Source organism: Chenopodium quinoa, unplaced genomic scaffold (assembly GCF_001683475.1).
Source record: "Chenopodium quinoa cultivar QQ74 unplaced genomic scaffold, ASM168347v1, whole genome shotgun sequence".
Lineage (NCBI taxonomy): Eukaryota > Viridiplantae > Streptophyta > Magnoliopsida > Caryophyllales > Amaranthaceae > Chenopodium > Chenopodium quinoa.
The window spans coordinates 1,121,884-1,139,592 of NW_018744362.1; the positions used below are offsets into that span (position 1 = coordinate 1,121,884).

Consider the following 17,709-nt stretch of genomic DNA (forward strand, 5'->3'; position numbering starts at 1 on the left):
TTAAAGGTCGACCCGTCCTTGAGACCTCTGAAAAAGTCAGTGTAGGCCACCTCATCTGGTAGCCCTTGAATCTGTATCCTCATCAGGTTGAACCGCCTGATGTATGAACGGAGCCCCTCCTTTTCACCTTGCTGAATCGTCCCTAAATCAAGGGTCATCTTCTTTGCAGGTATGTTCATGGCAAAGTTGGAGGTGAATAAGTAAGCAAGCGTCCTGAAGTTGTTCACACAACCAGTTGGCAGGTTTCCGAACCATTGTTGTGCGATTCCTTTGAGAGTCGCTGGGAAACACTTGCACCAAGTGGGATCATCCAAACCTTGGAGATACATTAGGTTGGTGAACGCCATCAAATGGTCTTCAGGGTTAATTGTGTCGTCATAGGCGCCTAGTAGCACATTCTTAACTTTGGCCGGCTGGGCGGCTTCTGTAATTTCCTTGGAGAAAGCGGACGGCTGTTCTCCAAGTCTTAGCAACCGCAGTTTCCAGTCCAAAGGCTGGACATTTTTTGCCGCCTGTCCTCCAAACAAAGGTGACTGCAAAAAATATTGTTGTTGCGGTACAAATGGTAAATTTGGTACCGCCTGGTCGTTATGAGATCCAGACCGACGGGAGGTACCGCTTGTTTGACTCTCATGATTTGATTGTGTATATCTCATAAAAGTATTGTGCAGACTATCTTGGAAATCTGAAGTAGAAGCCGACTCTGACAGTCGGTCGTTCTTCTTCTGCTCTGGCAGTAGCCGAGCGTCTGAGTATGTTTTCTTTTACCCGTCCACCTGTATATGACGAACGGGCTTCCTCTTCCCTGGTGTGGGAAAACGGTACTTTGTAAAGTCAAGCACAGGCGGCTCCCACTTCCTAGAGTTAGGATGAGGGGTCGCCTCTCGTCCCTGAACGGGCTTCCTTCTTCCTGAATGGGAAGGCTTTTTAGCCGACTGCTCCTTAGACAGAGCAGGCGTCTTCTTGTTGATCAGTTCTTGGATCTCCCCCTTGAAGCCCCTCATGAAGGTCATGAGTTCGTTTCTTGTAATGGGAGCAAACCCTTCAGCCGCCTGCTGCTGATCAGGCGGTGTGCCGACTGGATTACTGGGTCCAGTTTGGTGATCTACCCGTTCTTTCCTTTCGGTGTGACGGGTACGTCGGGCCCTTAGGGTCCCGTCTGAGGATGTGTGTGCTTCAACTTCAACCTCATTTTCAGTATCATGATCTGAGAGAACTTGAGGGTCGTCCAGGGGACGCCTCTCTTCTGGAGTCGGTACAGACGTTGATGCCATCTCAAAAGTACTCTCCCCACAGACAACACCAAAATGTTTCGGGGTTTTTTGATGTCCTGGGGGAGAGTTACAATTCCGAGACTGAAACAGGACACCTGAACCTGCAAAACAAGCGGAGACTCCGAGTAATCGGAGTTCCGCCTCCAACGGTCAAGTTAGAACTTGTTTAAGGAGTAATTAATGCGGAAAGGTAAAATGTGCTTCTCTGGGTGAGAGTGATTAATGAGCGTAAAAAAAATATATCCCCTTTAATGAGGATTAATGAATGTATTTATAACCTTGGGATGCGGGCCAATCCTAGGTTTTTCGGTTAACCTAGGGCTGATTGGGCTTTCCTTGGAAGTTGGGCCTAGGTGGCCGGTTTTTCCATTAGGCATGGAGGATGCCACGTGTCGTGAAATAATAGGTCCTTGGTGGACAAATAGGCGCGTGCCATGTGACAGGCTCTGACAGGCCCAATTAGAGGACACTTGGCAGGACCTGATTGACCCTCATGGCGCATTCTGATTGGTGGGAGCAAAATCCCTTAATCAGGAATACCCCTCGTGAGGAGGGCATCCTAATGTTTTAACCTTACCTTTTATTAAAAAATAATAATAATAATAAAAAAAGTAATAAATAAATAAATAAATAAATAAAATAAAAAAAAATCTTAGAAGAATTGTGCAATTTGCGTTGAAAAAAAAAATCATGCAAATTGCTACACTCTCGTAAACAAAGTAGCGAACGAACGTAGTTGTCACTTGTCAGTGCCTTAAAGTTCACTCAAACCGTTATGCCAAAAAAGAAAAAAAAAAAAATAAAAAAAATTCACTCAAACCGCCAGTATCATTTCTCACTAGCAAATGCAGTTTTTTCTCTGCTCATTCAATTTCTTCAAAATATCCATTAATGGCGGATTTATCAACCAACTCCCGCAAAGATGGAACTCTAACCTACATCTATCTTCTCATTTACATTGCGCTTTCTAGTGGTCAGATCTTCTTCAACAAGGTCAATTTTCTCTCTCCTCTTGTCGTTCTTCTTCCTCTTTTAATTGGTAAATTAATTCGTTAATGTGTTTTTCAATGTCTGGATCTGCAAGTTTTTTTTATCTATCTCGCAATTGAATTTGTTGATGTTCTGAGTTTTGTTTTTGTTTTTTCTTTTCTTTGTTGATACTCAATTTGATTTCTGGTATTGCGTTTTAGCTTGGAATTCATATGTTATTATTGGGAGAAGTATTTAGTTGTTGCGGAATTTGATTTGAAAGTTAACAATTGAATTTTGAGGGTTTCTAGAGGGTTTTTAGTTCGACAGTTAGAGCCAATTATTAAGGTGTCATTTGGATTACTTCAGATTAGAGAGTTTGCAACGTTTGGCTGTCCCGCCGTTATTTAAAAAGCAGCCATCGCCATTGCAGGGTCTTGGGAGGTCTAGATGATAATTAGTCCATGATTTTAAATTGGTGGGCGGACGATTTACGAGTAATTCTCTGTTGAGATTTTTTGTTATTTATAAATGAATTCGGCAAGTTTGTGGATATTATTTGGTGTTGTTCTTAAATAGGTACAATGAACTATGAATTGTAAGCTCTTAAGTAATTGGATAAGGAATTTTCCTCCTCTTTCTTTCTCCAGATTAATGCTAGGATTTTTATTCACCACTACACCAATTTAATAAAAAGAACGGCAAGAACAACTAAAGAGGGCCATGACAAAAGCCAACCAAACTAACAAGAAACGATCTAAGCTAGTTGTTGCAAAACAAGCCAAAGAAAGCAGAATTAATTTGAACAAAAAATTCAAGGAAATACAATTCAAACTCTGGTTGTTTTCGAGCCAATGATTATAGCAACAAGGAACACTCTTTTTTTTTTGGTATATTCCTAGAATCCTAGGCATTTGGAACTCGTATCTTTAAAAGATTTTTGCAATATATGATGCAGAACACTCCATTTGAAATACAAGTAAACAATTTTGCTTCTACTCTTATCATCTAAACAATTTTATTGGTTAGAAAGATTGTATGGTTCTTCGGTTCTTTCCAGAAATATCCAATGATTTTAATTCCACCAAACCTGGTGCTTAAATGCTTATAGCATACTCATAGGGTCCCATGTATTGATGTATGTGGGAATCAATGGGAGAAATAAGCTCCTCCAGTAGTTGTCACACCTGATACATATTATGTATATGAAGATGATAACATAGGTGCATATGTATTTTTGTGTAAGTGTCCTACTAGTCTCATAGTTTGTCTTGTGCGAGTGCAACCCTATAGTTACTCTCCAATCCGGTGGTTATTGCTCTAAGGTTTGAGTGGCTAAATATTGCTATGACATTTCTGGACAAATAAACCATTGTAAAAGCCATTGCAGTTTCACACATAAACAGCCCTAGTTGAAGGATCATGAATAAGGCAAATATTGAACATAAGATAAGAGATTGAAAGGCATCTACTAGCTACAAATGAGAGTTGTTTTCATCTATGTTGATTTATTTATGCTTTAAGTAGTAATGATTAAAATATGCAGGTGTGCTACACAGCTACATGAAGGAGAAGTAGAGAGATGTACTATTCAATAATGTATAGCTGAATAGTGATATTTTGTCAACCTTGACAAACTATCCTTCAAAATATAAGAAAAACTCCACAATCAAGACATTGGTTTAGATGGATTATCAACCAAATTACAACTAGTAAAAGATTCCTTAGAAGTATACTTGTTGAACCAATCAAAGGAGTAACTTGGTGTAAAATACATATAAATCTCAGCGACCAAGGCCAAACATGTGAAAGCAACTTAAATACACTTTAGATTGAAGTGGAAGCTTCGATCTTGACTTCTTCCTTAAGTCTCTAACTGCCAATTTAGTACATTCAATCGTTTTGTAACTTACTCTTAAAGAAATCACCACATCGTTAATGTGAATTAAAAATGAGTGGAAGACATTGAAGTCAATATAATATGGTAAATTTGTTAAAGGAAAATTCAAGGACCATGCCTCTTTTTAAGAAGGGTGAATAAGCCTCAGGTTTTTCTTCGCATGCTATAACGAACCAATGCTGTAATCTTGACCTCTAAGAATTTTGGGTATGATATTACAATATATAATGGTTAAGGGAAAGTTGGGTTTTCTTTTGTGTTAAAAATAAAAGAAATCCCTTGACACTAACCCAACTTGTGTGATTTAATAGACAAACCCTTTAAAGTCCAATCCTTTGACATATCATGTGATGTTGTGTCATGATGTTAGTTAAGGTTGTTGGTAACTATTGGCAGTCATTGTGAAATCATTAAGTTATTGTTCCTTTGTTTTAAAAAGAAAAAGGATCTTTATATTCTTGTTGTAATACCCCCCTCCCCATATAGACAAACACATAAGTAACTCTGTCTTTACCTATGTGCACCTTTGGGCAATTCCATTTTGAATTTTTTTACACCAAATAGGGCATTAATGAGCTTAGAGAGCTCACCTTAATGGTATAGTTAGTATCTTTGTTGTACACTTAGCAATGTATTTTGGGAGATCTCTCTTTTATATAGTTATTGCTCATTCAAGAATCAATATACATTTAATGATGGATGGTCTTACTTAAGAGCATATTCTGTCACATGTGGGTAAGAGATTAGAGAGACCTTTTAAAGAAGGGGAAGTTAAAAAAGTAGTGTTAGCATGGGACAACGACAAGTCACTGAGTCTTGTTGGTTTTACTTTGGCTTTTATGGCATAGACGCCATCAATAAAGACCCAATTCACACTATCATATGCTTTCTTAAAAGCTAAAAACCAGCCCTTAAAAACACTTATGATGCCAATAAGCCTTATCCATAGCTTTATTATCCATGACAACTGCATAAAGAATTTGTTTATCCACTACAAAAGCTCATTGGAACTGCTAAAATATGTGAAAGAACTTATTCTAACCAGGTTTCCAGCACTTTGGTGTCTATATTGAATGCACTATAGACAGCAAACTAAATGGCCTATAATCCTTGACCTTCATGAACAATCCTTTTTAGGTACCACAACAATGAAATTAAAATTATGCCCAAACAGCCAGCAATTAATCACAACCCAACAACCATTGACATAAAACTGAACAATGGTTTTGACGTCTGATTTGGCATTTGATGGAGGCATTACATAAATCTATGTTAATCTAATCCGTTTTTTTTTAATTTTTTTTTTTTTTTTTTTTTTTTTTTTTTTTTTTTTTTGGTTATGGTAAATGGTGTTCCTCGGGAATGTTTTCTTTATGTAGAGGTAGGGCTGCAAACGATCCGAGTCGAGTCGAATTTTAGTCTGTTCGAACAAAGCGTGATAAGAAAATTTAGTGTTCGAGCTATTTCGAGCTTGAACGAGCTTTCAAAAATCTTGTTCGAGCTTGGCTCGTTAAGGATTTGGCATGTTCGAGCTTTGTTCACGAACGTGCTCGTTTGTATTTCGAGTTTAAGGTCAAACTTGAACGAGCTTTATTCAATAAATGAGCCGAATATATCGTTAAACTTTTAAATTTTAATGCATTTACTTAATTTTATATGAGAAGTTTCCATTTTTTCTACACTAAAAAGGTAACCCAAAGTTTTCATGCCTATGTAAGATGTAATAATTTGTAATTTTTAAGATAAATACGAGTAAAAGATATATAAGTATACTAAAGTAGTTTTAATATAATAGAGATTTTTTAAAGCTTGAGCAAGCTTTGATCAAGTTATAATCGAGCGTGAACAAACTTATGAATGTGCATAAACGAGTTGTTCACGAGCATTTTCGAGTCGAACATGATACTGTTCGAGCTTTGTTCATTTATTTGACGAGCTTAAGATTTTTGTTCAAGCTTGTTTGTTACATAATAAACGTGTCTTGACCGAGCTTTGACCGAGTTTGTTCGCGAGTAGTTCATTAACTTATCGGCTCATTTACACCCCTATGTAGAGGGTCAATACAGGGAGATCTTTGCACAACTTTTTCTTTACTTTGGTGGTTGATGTCTTAGGGAGATCATTAGAGAATGGGATTTTAAGGGGCTTGATCAGAGATTTTAAAGTTAGGAGAGAGGATGTTCAAGTGTCTTACTTGCAATACGTTGATAAAAATATTCCCTTCCTTGATCTGGTTTTAAGAATTTCAAGATGATGCTTTATCTCCTTTGATTTTTGAGGCATTATTTGGTTTAAGAATTAAATAATCTAAATGTAGTTTAATAGGAACCTGTATTGCGAGCTATGATACTTTAGTGGGGTGTCAATTAAAAAGTTGGTTTAGTAGTATCTTTTTTCATTTTTTTTTTGAAACATGGTTTATTAGTTGTCTTGGTTTTCTTTCTTGGAAATCATTTAGGAACTAGTTTTATTTTTAAAATTTTCAATAAGTTTAGATTAATTAAAGGTCCCGTCAAATAAAAAAGATTGATTAAAGAAGGTTTAGTCTGTTTTTTATTGGGAGGCTTACTCTTATTCAATCCAGTGTATCAAGCATATTCCTTTACTTCTTTTTAACATCTCTCTGTTCAAGAGTCCAGCGACTGTTGCGCATAAGAATATAAGATTGAGAATATATATGAGATTTTTAGTCATCTGGAGTAGAAGAGCTAACAAAGGATCATCTTGTCAGTTGGGATTTAGTATGTCGACCATAGGTGGAGGGAGATTTAGGGTTTGGAAAGGTGATTTAGTAAAAAAAAATAAAAATTGTTAGGTTGTTAGCCATAATAGTTTTGTAGATATTCTAGGAATATTGTTTCTTTATTGTAGAAAAGCCCTTGACATGTCTCTATTGTGTTTATAATATCTGAGAAATACTTCACATTCTATTCACTTCTCTATAAGGTTATGCATTAGCAGTTTAGCACTAATATACTTGTTAACGAACTTGAGATTTGAAAGAATATTAGTTTTAATGAATCTTTAGTACCATCATCCCATATGAGTAATGCCAATGATACCCATCTTCCTTTGAGTCAATTCAATATCTTTGCTGATGACTAAGCTTGAATAGCGGAGTCTAAGGTTTTGTCATTTATTAAATGCAGTGGGTTTTGTCATCAAAGGAAGTAAACTTTCCTTACCCTCTTGGATTGACTCTTCTTCACATGGTCTTTTCCTCGATTTTATGCTTTGTGCTGACAAAGGTTCTAAAGGTACTTTTTTTGTTTAATTTCTCAGTTTATATTATTTTGATCAATTTCTTTTCACCTTTTCTATTCTTATTTTAAAATATCTTTCTCCTTTCAGATTTTAAAAGTTGAAGAAGGGATGACCATGGAAGTGTAAGAATAAAGTGTACACATTCCTGTTTCATTCTTATGTGTCTGCACTTCAATTTGATTCAATGATTATGCTAACAGAATAATGTTTTGTTTTGGTCAAATAAAAAACATCGAAATTTGGCATTGTTAATTCATTCCAAATTTGAGGTATCTTCTCAAATTCAAATTTTTTTATTTTTATTCTCTCTCTACCCTCCTCCCTAACCTTGCCACTTGCCAGCACCAAACTTGCCATGCCCAGCCTCCCCAACACCTCTCCAGCCCTGTAGCTTCACCACTAAATCATAGCTCAATGATTTGGGATTCTTATTGTGGTTGTGCATTATAAAATGAACTATTATCAGTATGACTGTTCAAAGGTAAAATTACTACAGTAGAGCACACAAAGGAAATGTTGAAATTATCTGTTAGTTAAATCTTATAGTTTTTAAAAACTGGATATCTCTGGCTAACAGTGAGGCACTATAAAAATTTTGTAGAACGTTGCAATCTTGAAATTTATCTATCTTTTCACCATATTACTTTTTCTGAAGATCGATTTTAATTAAACTACATACTAGAGGGTTTCAGATTGGGTTCTTATTCAAATAGAATTATCCACCAAATTGTTCTTTTGTTTTTGCATATGCTAATCATTGAAATGAACCAAGGATTCCGCAAAATTTGTCTGCATCTCTTTATCATCTTTTAGTGTGAAACCATCTCTGTAATCTGAAGTTAGGTTGGGACTGAATTTGGGTTCTGTAGGGGTTGGTTTTATTGTTGAGGCAGTGGGAGCATTGGGGTTGTGGTGTGGGGTCATGGGTGATGTGGTGGAGATGGTTATGATGGTGGTGTTAGGCATAGTGGCGATGAATGAGCTCAGATTTTCAGATGTTGAGGTTGCATGGGCTAGGGAAATGGTGGTAGGAGAAATGTAGCTGAAACTGTGTAGCAGGTTATAAGTCAATGGGACTAATATGAAAAGAGCAGCCAAAAACTTGGAATTCATGAGAAATAAACCACACTTGGGATTTATTATGTCAAATTTTCCTAAAGAAAGTACATAATTATTTTTTGATAAACTAGAATAAGATGTTAGCTTCTGAAATCAGTTCTTATTTATCCACATTACCTGCCTTTCCCCCCAAAGAGCTGTTTTAAATTCTAAGTCAGACATTTTCAAAGGAGGATTAGAGGTAAACATTGCATTTCAATTTAGATATTAGAATGCAAACATTTTTGTGAACTGTTACTTAGACTCTTCACTGCACCTCAAATACCCATGCCTGATCTAGGACACTCCGACATGGGTAGGACACTCCAACACTACAATTTGAACCAATATTATGGAACATTTTTGCAAAATAGCTGAGCCGGAGTTGTAGACATACCCATGTTGGACATGGGTACTTGAGTATGAGTATGTGTACTTGTGAGAAGAAAGTGTGTACACATAGGAAGCCAAGCTATCATCAGCTGCAAACTCTTATTATTATTAGAAAACGTAAATTCTTTAAATTACAGAAGTATAACAAACCTTAAAATCCCCACTTGTCCCCAATTGTCCTCACCCATCTTGAAGTTAAATATAGCTCAAAGAAAACCATTTGATGCACAGGATCTGGACTATAGGAAGATTTCATTTCAACCAGATTCACCCTATGAAGTTGTACTTGCCATCAAAGCATTGCATCCTTGCAACTTCTCAATGACCCCTTAACTCCACAATGTTTGAAGCTATCATCTGTACTGTGTTTGCAGTTCTCGTTCAAAAACTGAGGAAGATTTATTATGAATCCTTCTTATTATCTCTATGTTGTTTGTTCAAGATGTTTTCTGAGTCCCTTTGCAGGCAAAAGCCGCAAAATTAGCAGAAGAATTTAAAACATCTATGGAACAGTTGTCAGTGAAAATTTGAATTGTTAGCCTAAGTTTGTTTTGAATCAACAAGCCTACATTAATGTTATATGGATTTTAGCTAAATAACTGATGCAGTAAATATTATATTGTGATTAGATGTCTTCCCTCATCAAATTGATTAGAGTAGGAGTAAAAATTTGTTTAAGTTGGGAGCTAACCTGGTAAATCATGTCGATTATGAATAGATGCTATTTTTATGCTTCAATTATCATGGAGTGGAAATGCAAGCTGTGTGATAACTGAATGATAACATCATTTCTTATGACATTCCATCACCTTGATTACTTGAGAAAATAATTCTGTGATTCACATTAAAAAATTACGGTCAAGTTTAATTACTACTTTTTTAGTATCTCACTTATTATGCTTATTAAAGCTGAAGCAAAAGTCACATTAAACTTATATTGAACTTACTTTTTTTTTCCCTTCTAAATGAATGCATGTGATCGTTCTTTTTTCCTTATTATATTGTTTTTTTAGGTGGCTTTTATGAACAGGATTTCTCAAAATCATAAGTATGCTTTAGTTTGTAAGAAACTTCTGTTTGTTGATATCAGTTTACTTTTAAAAAAATACTCCCTCCGTCCCATATTTACATGCCTATTTCTTAAAAAACACGGGAATTAACGAAAATGAAGGGAGAGAAGAAATGTTGTATGAGAAAGATAAAAAGTAGAGAATATTGTATGGAAATAATAAAAAGTAGAGAATGTTGTATGGGAAAGATAAAAAGTAAGTAATGATTTTTTGGATATATATGTATTTTTATGGAAAAGGTAAAAAGTTGTATAAATAATGATAAAATTATGTGATATTTTTAGAAACAGGCATAACATTTTGGGACACCCAAAATGGAATACATGCATGTAAATATGGGATGGAGGGAGTATGTATTGCAACTTTTCATGAACCTACTAGGTTGACATAGATGACAATTATCCACATTATTCATTTAGGATTCTAAGAATATTGGGCTTGTAGATCAGAAAACTAAAGATGATTGTGCTTGACTTCTAATTTATTTCAACATCAGGATAATGGCCTTCAAATTGTTTTGATAACTTAAGATCAATATTTTAATTACTATATTTATTTAACATGTGGGTTTAGTGACTAGCATCTTGTGTCATGCCTTTGCTATGTCTACATTAATCTTGTGTCTCCTTTGATATGATCCATCGTTTGGAATATGGTCAGGTTATGCAATATTAATAATCTGAAGATGCTTTGTTACAGATATATCACATCAGTCATTCCAATTGGTGCAATGTTTGCAATGACCCTTTGGTTGGGGAATACAGCATACCTGTACATATCGGTTGCTTTTGCACAAATGTTGAAGGCCATTAGTAAGTCTGGCATCTTTTAATTGTGTACCCTACTAGCTTGCTATTATTGCTATTAAATGTATCAGTACTATCTTGCACATAATCACTAGTATTTTTTCTTAAAGCCATGGCCTGTAAAATTTGTTTATCTGTTTGGATTGCTTTCACTAGTCAATAGATTCAGTGCTTGCTCATGAACACATCTTTGTGCTCACATGCATATGCGCACATGTGCTATTGCATACACTTTGCACTAAATATGCTTAGGGTAAGTAAGTGTGGGTCTTTATCAGGTTCGTGTATATCAGATTCAAATTATACGAAAATACTTCTGTACAACGCAGAGCTTGGAGTGGGAGAAGGGGTGGGTGGGGAGGAAGATATAGATATTACGAGGGAAGAAGGCTTAAGCATGCTTTGGCCTTGGCGGCAGTTTGATTGTGATCTTTTTTAACTTATTGCGAGTCTTATGAGTGGAAATATGATGCAGAATCCATTATCCTCTGCAACCATCCCACCCCCCCCCCCCCCTTCCTCTCTTTCCTTCCCCCAACTCTCCAACCCAAGGGGAAAAGGGATTTTTCCTATGGTTTGTGATATTGATACTGATTCATATGTGACTAATGCAGTGCCAGTAGCCGTTTTCATCCTCGGAGTGGCTGCTGGGCTTGAGGTCATGAGCTGTAGAATGCTTTTGATTATGTCAGTCATAAGCCTTGGTGTTGTAGTTGCTTCTTATGGTGAAATAAGTATCAGCTGGGTTGGTGTTGTTTACCAAATGGGAGGTGTAGTTGGAGAGGCCCTCAGGCTCATCTTTATGGAGATATTTGTTAAAAGGAAGGGTTTGAAGCTCAATCCTATATCCATCATGTACTATGTCAGTCCCTGCAGGTGATTTTGTTATCTATTCATCGTCTTGTGTTTGTTACTTTTTTAATTTTATTATTACCTTTTTTTTATTTTATTTTTATTCCTGGCAGTGCTCTCTGCCTTTTCATTCCATGGCTATTTTTGGAGAAGCCAATAATGGATGCAAATGGATTATGGAATTTTCCACCTCTTGTTCTCATACTCAACTGCCTTTGTACTTTTGCCCTCAATCTCTCAGTTTTCCTTGTCATCTCACATACTAGTGCGCTCACCATTCGAGTTGCTGGGGTGGTGAAGGATTGGGTTGTTGTGCTAATGTCTGCCCTGATTTTTGCTGATACAAAATTGACACTAATCAATTTGTTTGGCTATGGAATAGGTAAAGTCTTAATTCCTCAGTCTGATTACTCTAGTTTTAAATAACATACTTGAGAGGTGGTTCAATTTGTTAAGTTTCTTTTTAAGCTTTCTCAAAATGAGCATATAACAATGCTAAGAGTTTTTTGTGCAGCCATTGCTGGTGTAGTAGGATATAACAATCATAAATTGAAAAAAGAAGCCTCACAAGGAAGTTCAAAAGAGGCACAATCTGAGGAATCAATACCTATGGTCTCTTCATCCTCTAAAAAATAGCTATAAGACTTGCTTGGTAAGTGATTTATGCTTATGTTATCGCTAGACTTGCCGAACAATGCAAAGGTCAAAATTGTCAAATTTGGGTCTTAGTTTGGGAGCATTATTAAGGTCTATTTAATTGGTCCATTTTTTTATTATCAAATTCCTCGACTTTTCTATCTAATTCCTAAACTTTGATTAGCTTACTATTGCGACTTTGCTTACAATTGTCTGTCATATATATTCAGCTTAGCATTATGAATCAAATAATTTATGTATTTTAAATATGAATTAAGTTTAAATTTTATGTCATGAGTGTACCATTTGGTGATTTTATGTATGTAAATCACCAAATAGTACACCCATGATAGAGTATACAAATATTTTGAAAACTCACAACAAAAGGAAATATTGTCATGAATAATACGACTTTTGCCCGGTCTACCAAAAGAAAAAAACGATCTTTTGATTATTTCCAAATAAAATGACTTTTGACACTGATCTTCCATAAATAGGACGTAAACGGTTGGTAACCTGCCTAATAAGTTAAGTGTGACACGTGTCGCTTTGTAATTGGTGGTTTTTTTTAATAATAATTTCTTATTAATAAAATTAATTTTAATTAAAAAAAAACCCCAAAGCCCCCACTCCATAACCCGGCTCCCCACCCCACCTACCACCAGCCCGGAACCCCTTCTCCGGTCACCTGCCCTACCAAACCCCCACCAGCCCGAAAAACCTATCCCACTACTAGCACAAAACCCTACCTCACCAGCCACGCACCATAATTGAAACCCCGAAAAGGGGGTAGGGGACTAGCGAGAGATTGGGCAATCTGGCGAGGTTCAGGGGTTGGCTGGTCTGACAAGGGTCAGGGTTGCGCGGTAGGAAGGCGAGGGTCGGAAGGTGGCTGGTGGCGTTGTGAAGGGCTGAATGGGGGATGGTGGTCCTGCCTTGCTGAAAGGGAGGCAAAACGGGGAAGGGTGGTGAAGGGGGGTGCTAGACATGGTTTTGGGCTGGTGGTAGGGTGCGGTGGGGGTTTCAGGCTGGTGTGGCTGGAGAAGTGTTTCAAGCTGGTGGGGTTTGGGTAGATGGGGTGGTCGGTGAAGAAATAACGGGCAGGTGGTGTTAAACGGGGAAGGAGGGTTGGAGGGGAAAGAAGGTTTTTTTTTTTTTTTTTTTTTGAAATCATATCATTAAAAAAAAAAAGTTGAAATTAAAATTACAAAAATTCTAATCAATTATAATGTAACACGTGTCCTTCCTTAACCTATGAAACAAGTTACCGGCTTTTTTTTATCCTATTTATGGAAGATCAGTGTCAAAGGTTGTTTATTGGGGAATAATCAAAAGGTCGTTTTGTTTTTGAAAGACCGGATAAATGTCTTATTATTCCCGACGATTTTCCAAAGTAATAAAGAAAATATATGTAAGTGTATAGAATTAATTTGTATTCCAATATCGAACCTGTTACAAGTGATGTTACAAGTGTCGGATTAATGGCTTTAAAAGCCTTGTTGAAGATTCCCTTGGGATTCTTTCTGTGTTATTATGATGAGTTGTTTAAACAACTTTTGTAACCCCCTAATTGATGGTGCATTATGAAGGTTTTAGTATATTTATGTTGGAGGTTACTAACTATTCAATCGATATTCTCAATTGATTGTTGTGAGACTTGTAACATCTTTTGGGGTTACAAGTAGTCTATATAAAGCCATTTTTATGGTTGGTAAGTGATACATTACATGATGTTGTGTTCTTCTTGATTATTGAGCAAAAGCTTGTGTGTCTTCAATTCCTCACCCTTAAGTACATGAGTGTGTGGGAGTGATGTTAACCTGGGGAACGAGACGGCCATAACGTTTTGTACCTTGGACGGGCCGAATCTCGTATTCAAGGCAGTGGTTTTTCCACGACATCAGATACCCTAAATTTAAAAATCATATTTGTAATTAATCCTTCCTATTTTATTCATCTCCACTCTTTATTTTTAGCCTTGATATAGCCTATATTTCCTACAACAGGTTAATACAACAGATTCCGTATTCAAAAGATGATTTATTTTGTCACACTTTCAACAAATTTTCGTTATTCTTGTGTTAATGTGGATTGAGGAATGATTTATATGCACTAGGTCAATTATATATTGTTCTCCTGCTAGCCTCTGGTACAGAGTATAGTAGAATTCTCTTTAGTTGGGTGAAAATAGAGGAGCCAGATCTATGGCTTGCTTTGCTGTTTGTTGCTAGTGTTTAAGATTTTTTATCCTCTTCCATTGGAGCAGCACATCTAATTTTATATAACATAAATCTAACATTTTAATCAGTTGCTGCCATTAATTGGCTTTTTAAACTGCAGGTACCACTCTTCAGAAATTCTAAGATTGTCGCAACGAAATTTACTTTTGACACATTTAAAGCATGTAGCTTATCGTGTCTGGTAATACCCACACAAAAACTATGAACTGTGGTATGAGCTGTGGAACACATGCGAAATTCTGATCTATCTGCATCACAAGAAGACCGCAGCATTATCACTTATTTTAGAATGATACATTTGCCTTGGGTTTGGAAGGGCATGATTCTGCTGTGGAACCGTGATCATCTTGTTTGATTTTTCTTTACCGGTGACTAATAATTATTGAAGTCGTCAATGAGTACATTGCTGATTGCTGTATAGAGTCTTGGAATTCAAGCTTTGTATTATAGAAGATTAGTCAAGCAGTGGAGCGGTGACATACACTGTGATTGAGTGACACTTAAATTATAAGTAACATATACAAATTGATGCCTTAAAAAAAAAAAAAAAAAAGTGTCACCATTTTTTTTTTTTTTTTGTTAAAATTTTATTACCAAAATGAATAGTTGTTACAACTTACAAAAAGGAAAGTTGTAACTCTCCAAAACTACAAAAGCCTTCAAAGAAGGCACACAACCTCCTAACCTTCCCTAATCTTCATAGAGGCCACCTTCTGGGAAGTGTGCCTCTTGAAGAGAAGGGAGCTAAACTGAAGCAAGCTTCTGGCACCTTCTAGGAAGGGTACAGAACCAAACTTCAGTTATGACAAACAAAGAACAAACAAGAACAATAATCTATACAGGAGAAAGCTAAACCAAACAAAACCAAACTTGTAAGCTATGTAGCCATTTACAATGCTTCCTTTGCCACTTGCTGTTAATCATCTGCTTGCACCTTCTTACAACCTCAGCCTGGATAATCCTGCACACTGCTCTAGGATGGATGACAACCTTTAGCCAGAAAGCCTTGTTTCTCACAAACCAAATGTGATACACTACTGCAATAAGGGCTGCAAGACACACTTTCTTTTTAATCGGATTCTGTATCTAGTCTACCCACTGTTTCCAAGATACATCTATATCAAACATGGTTTCAGGGATTCCCAGCCACTCACTGATGCCTCTAATACACTTCGTGTTGTATGCACAATCAAAGATTAAATGTTTTCTGTCTTCAACAGCATTGCCACATAGAAAACAGGAGTTGTCCTAACAAACACCCCATTTAGCAAGCATAGCCTTTGTCTTTAGCCTGTTGTGAATAGCTAGCCAGAGGATAAAGGACTGCTTGGGAATATTGTACTTGTTCCAAACCCAAGGAGTCCAATCAACCTCAGCCTGAGTCCCTTGAAGCCATTTATAAACAGTTGGAATACTATACTTGCAACTCAACCAGCTTTCACTATGGAACCCCTCTTTCAACCTTTCTTTAACTATACATAACTTCTTCCAAGCCCACCCTACACTTTTCTTAGGAATATAGTCCCACCAATCACTTTTCTTGATATACACTGCATGGACCCATTTTACCCATAATGAATCCTCCTTTTGGGCTATCTTCCAAACATATTTCCCAAGGGCTGCCTTGTTCCAAGTCTCACAGTCCCTCATACCAAGTCCACCTTCCTTCTTGGCTTTACAAACCCAATCTCATGACATGGGAGGGGCCTTCCTCCTGCACTTCCATTCCATAAAAAAGCCCTGCAAATTTGAGTTATTCTTTTGACCACCCTAGCTGGGAGCAGGACACACTATGACTAGTAAGTATGGAGGCTAAGGAGAACAGTATTGACTAGCAAACATCTGGCTGCATAAGAAAGGTTCCTGCTGGACCAACAGGTAATCCTAGCCAACATTTTATCAATCAAGCTGTCATAATCACTATTAGATAGACTTCTTACATTTAGAGGGATACCAAGATATTTGAAAGGTGTGCAACCTTCAACAAACCCTGAAACCCTCAAGATTTCTTGCTTCACAACTCTTGCAACATTCCCAAAGTATATGGCAGTCTTCTCAGCACTGGCCTGTAATCCAGAGCACTTCTCAAAAGTACTCAAAGCTTTAACCAGGAGGGACACATACTTCTTATCACCATAACAGAACAGTATCAAATCATCAGTAAAGGCTAGATGATTCAGGTTTAGCATCTTGCACCTAGAATGAAACTTGAAGCTTCTCATGCTACCCACTTTCCTTAAGAGCCTAGAAAGATATTCCAAGACAATCACAAAAATGAGAGGGGACATGGGGTCACCCTGCCTAATGCTTTTCTTACCCTTAAAGAAGCCATTCAACCCTCCATTAATCATTTAAGAGAAGGAGGGAGAAGAAATACATTGCATAATCCATCTAACAAACTCAGCAGGGAATTTCAGAGCAGTCAACATATCTCTAATGAAATCCCAGTTAATGGAATCATAAGCCTTCCTAAGATCTACCTTGATAGTGCATCTAGGAGCCTTTTGCTTGTCTTTGTAACCCTTTAGTACATCCTGACAAATAAGTATATTGTCCAGAATGGACCTTCCTGCCACAAAGGCACTTTGAACTTCACTTATCAGACCAGGCAAAATCTCTTTCAACCTAGAGCAGATCATCCTAGCTATAACCTTGTATAATACATTACAGCAGGCAATTGGACGAAATTGACTCACTTTTGATGCATTTCCCACCTTGGGCACCATAGTCAGAATAGTTGTGTTAACCTGGCTTAAGAGTTTACCATGTTGAAAAAAAATCCAGTACAGCTGTAGAAATGTCATTACCAACAATGTGCCAAGAAACTTTGAAGAACTTGCTTTGTCCCACAAAGTTGTGCCTGTTTTGAGTTTTTTTTTATGGGAATGAAGGAATTGGAAATTCAAATAATTAGAATACATTTTGTGTTATTTTTGTTGCATGTGTATGTATTTTATTAATCTCTTCGTTTTTTTTAAATTATTACACTTACCGAATGTCATCGTTTTTTTAAAATGCTACACTTCCATCTATTTATACTATATACTAAAATAATCACCAGACTTGCCCCAAAAGTACACATGTTATATCCATAACAAAAAATCTCTACCTATAAATACCTCATTAATCCCCAAATTTTTCCTCACACAAAAGGTTAGTCTTATTTTCTTTTTCCTTTTTTTTCCCTTTCCTTTTCTTTCTTTCTTT

General features: G+C 36.7%; 2 protein-coding genes across 2 annotated transcripts; one reads left to right on the plus strand and one right to left on the minus strand.

The window, feature by feature from the left end:
* Positions 1 to 1,959: 1,959 nt before the first annotated feature.
* On the plus strand, positions 1,960 to 15,056 carry LOC110696388 (probable sugar phosphate/phosphate translocator At3g14410). The gene is made up of 8 exons (XM_021873673.1): positions 1,960 to 2,267; positions 7,293 to 7,400; positions 7,495 to 7,529; positions 10,668 to 10,780; positions 11,389 to 11,650; positions 11,740 to 12,008; positions 12,141 to 12,278; positions 14,603 to 15,056. Exons 1-7 carry the CDS (start codon positions 2,166 to 2,168, stop codon positions 12,260 to 12,262), a joined length of 1,011 nt encoding a protein of 336 aa, XP_021729365.1. The 5' UTR covers positions 1,960 to 2,165; the 3' UTR covers positions 12,263 to 12,278; positions 14,603 to 15,056.
* A 1,242-nt stretch (positions 15,057 to 16,298) lies between these two features.
* On the minus strand, positions 16,299 to 17,228 carry LOC110696371. The gene is made up of 2 exons (XM_021873658.1): positions 16,903 to 17,228; positions 16,299 to 16,746 (listed from the first exon to the last, which is right to left on the minus strand). Exons 1-2 carry the CDS (start codon positions 17,226 to 17,228, stop codon positions 16,299 to 16,301), a joined length of 774 nt encoding a protein of 257 aa, XP_021729350.1.
* Positions 17,229 to 17,709: the final 481 nt, after the last annotated feature.

Excerpts from the sequence above, each read along its gene's own strand:
- LOC110696388 (XM_021873673.1), top strand. The coding sequence starts at position 2,166 with ATGGCGGATTTATCAACCAACTCCCGCAAAGATGGAACTCTAACCTAC. Across the intron at positions 7,530-10,667 it reads GAAGGGATGACCATGGAAGT|ATATATCACATCAGTCATTC; the intron begins GTAAGAATAAAG and ends GCTTTGTTACAG. Across the intron at positions 10,781-11,388 it reads ACAAATGTTGAAGGCCATTA|TGCCAGTAGCCGTTTTCATC; the intron begins GTAAGTCTGGCA and ends TGACTAATGCAG.
- LOC110696371 (XM_021873658.1), bottom strand. The coding sequence starts at position 17,228 with ATGGTGCCCAAGGTGGGAAATGCATCAAAAGTGAGTCAATTTCGTCCA. Across the intron at positions 16,747-16,902 it reads GCTCTGAAATTCCCTGCTGA|GCTCTTAAGGAAAGTGGGTA; the intron begins GTTTGTTAGATG and ends ATATCTTTCTAG.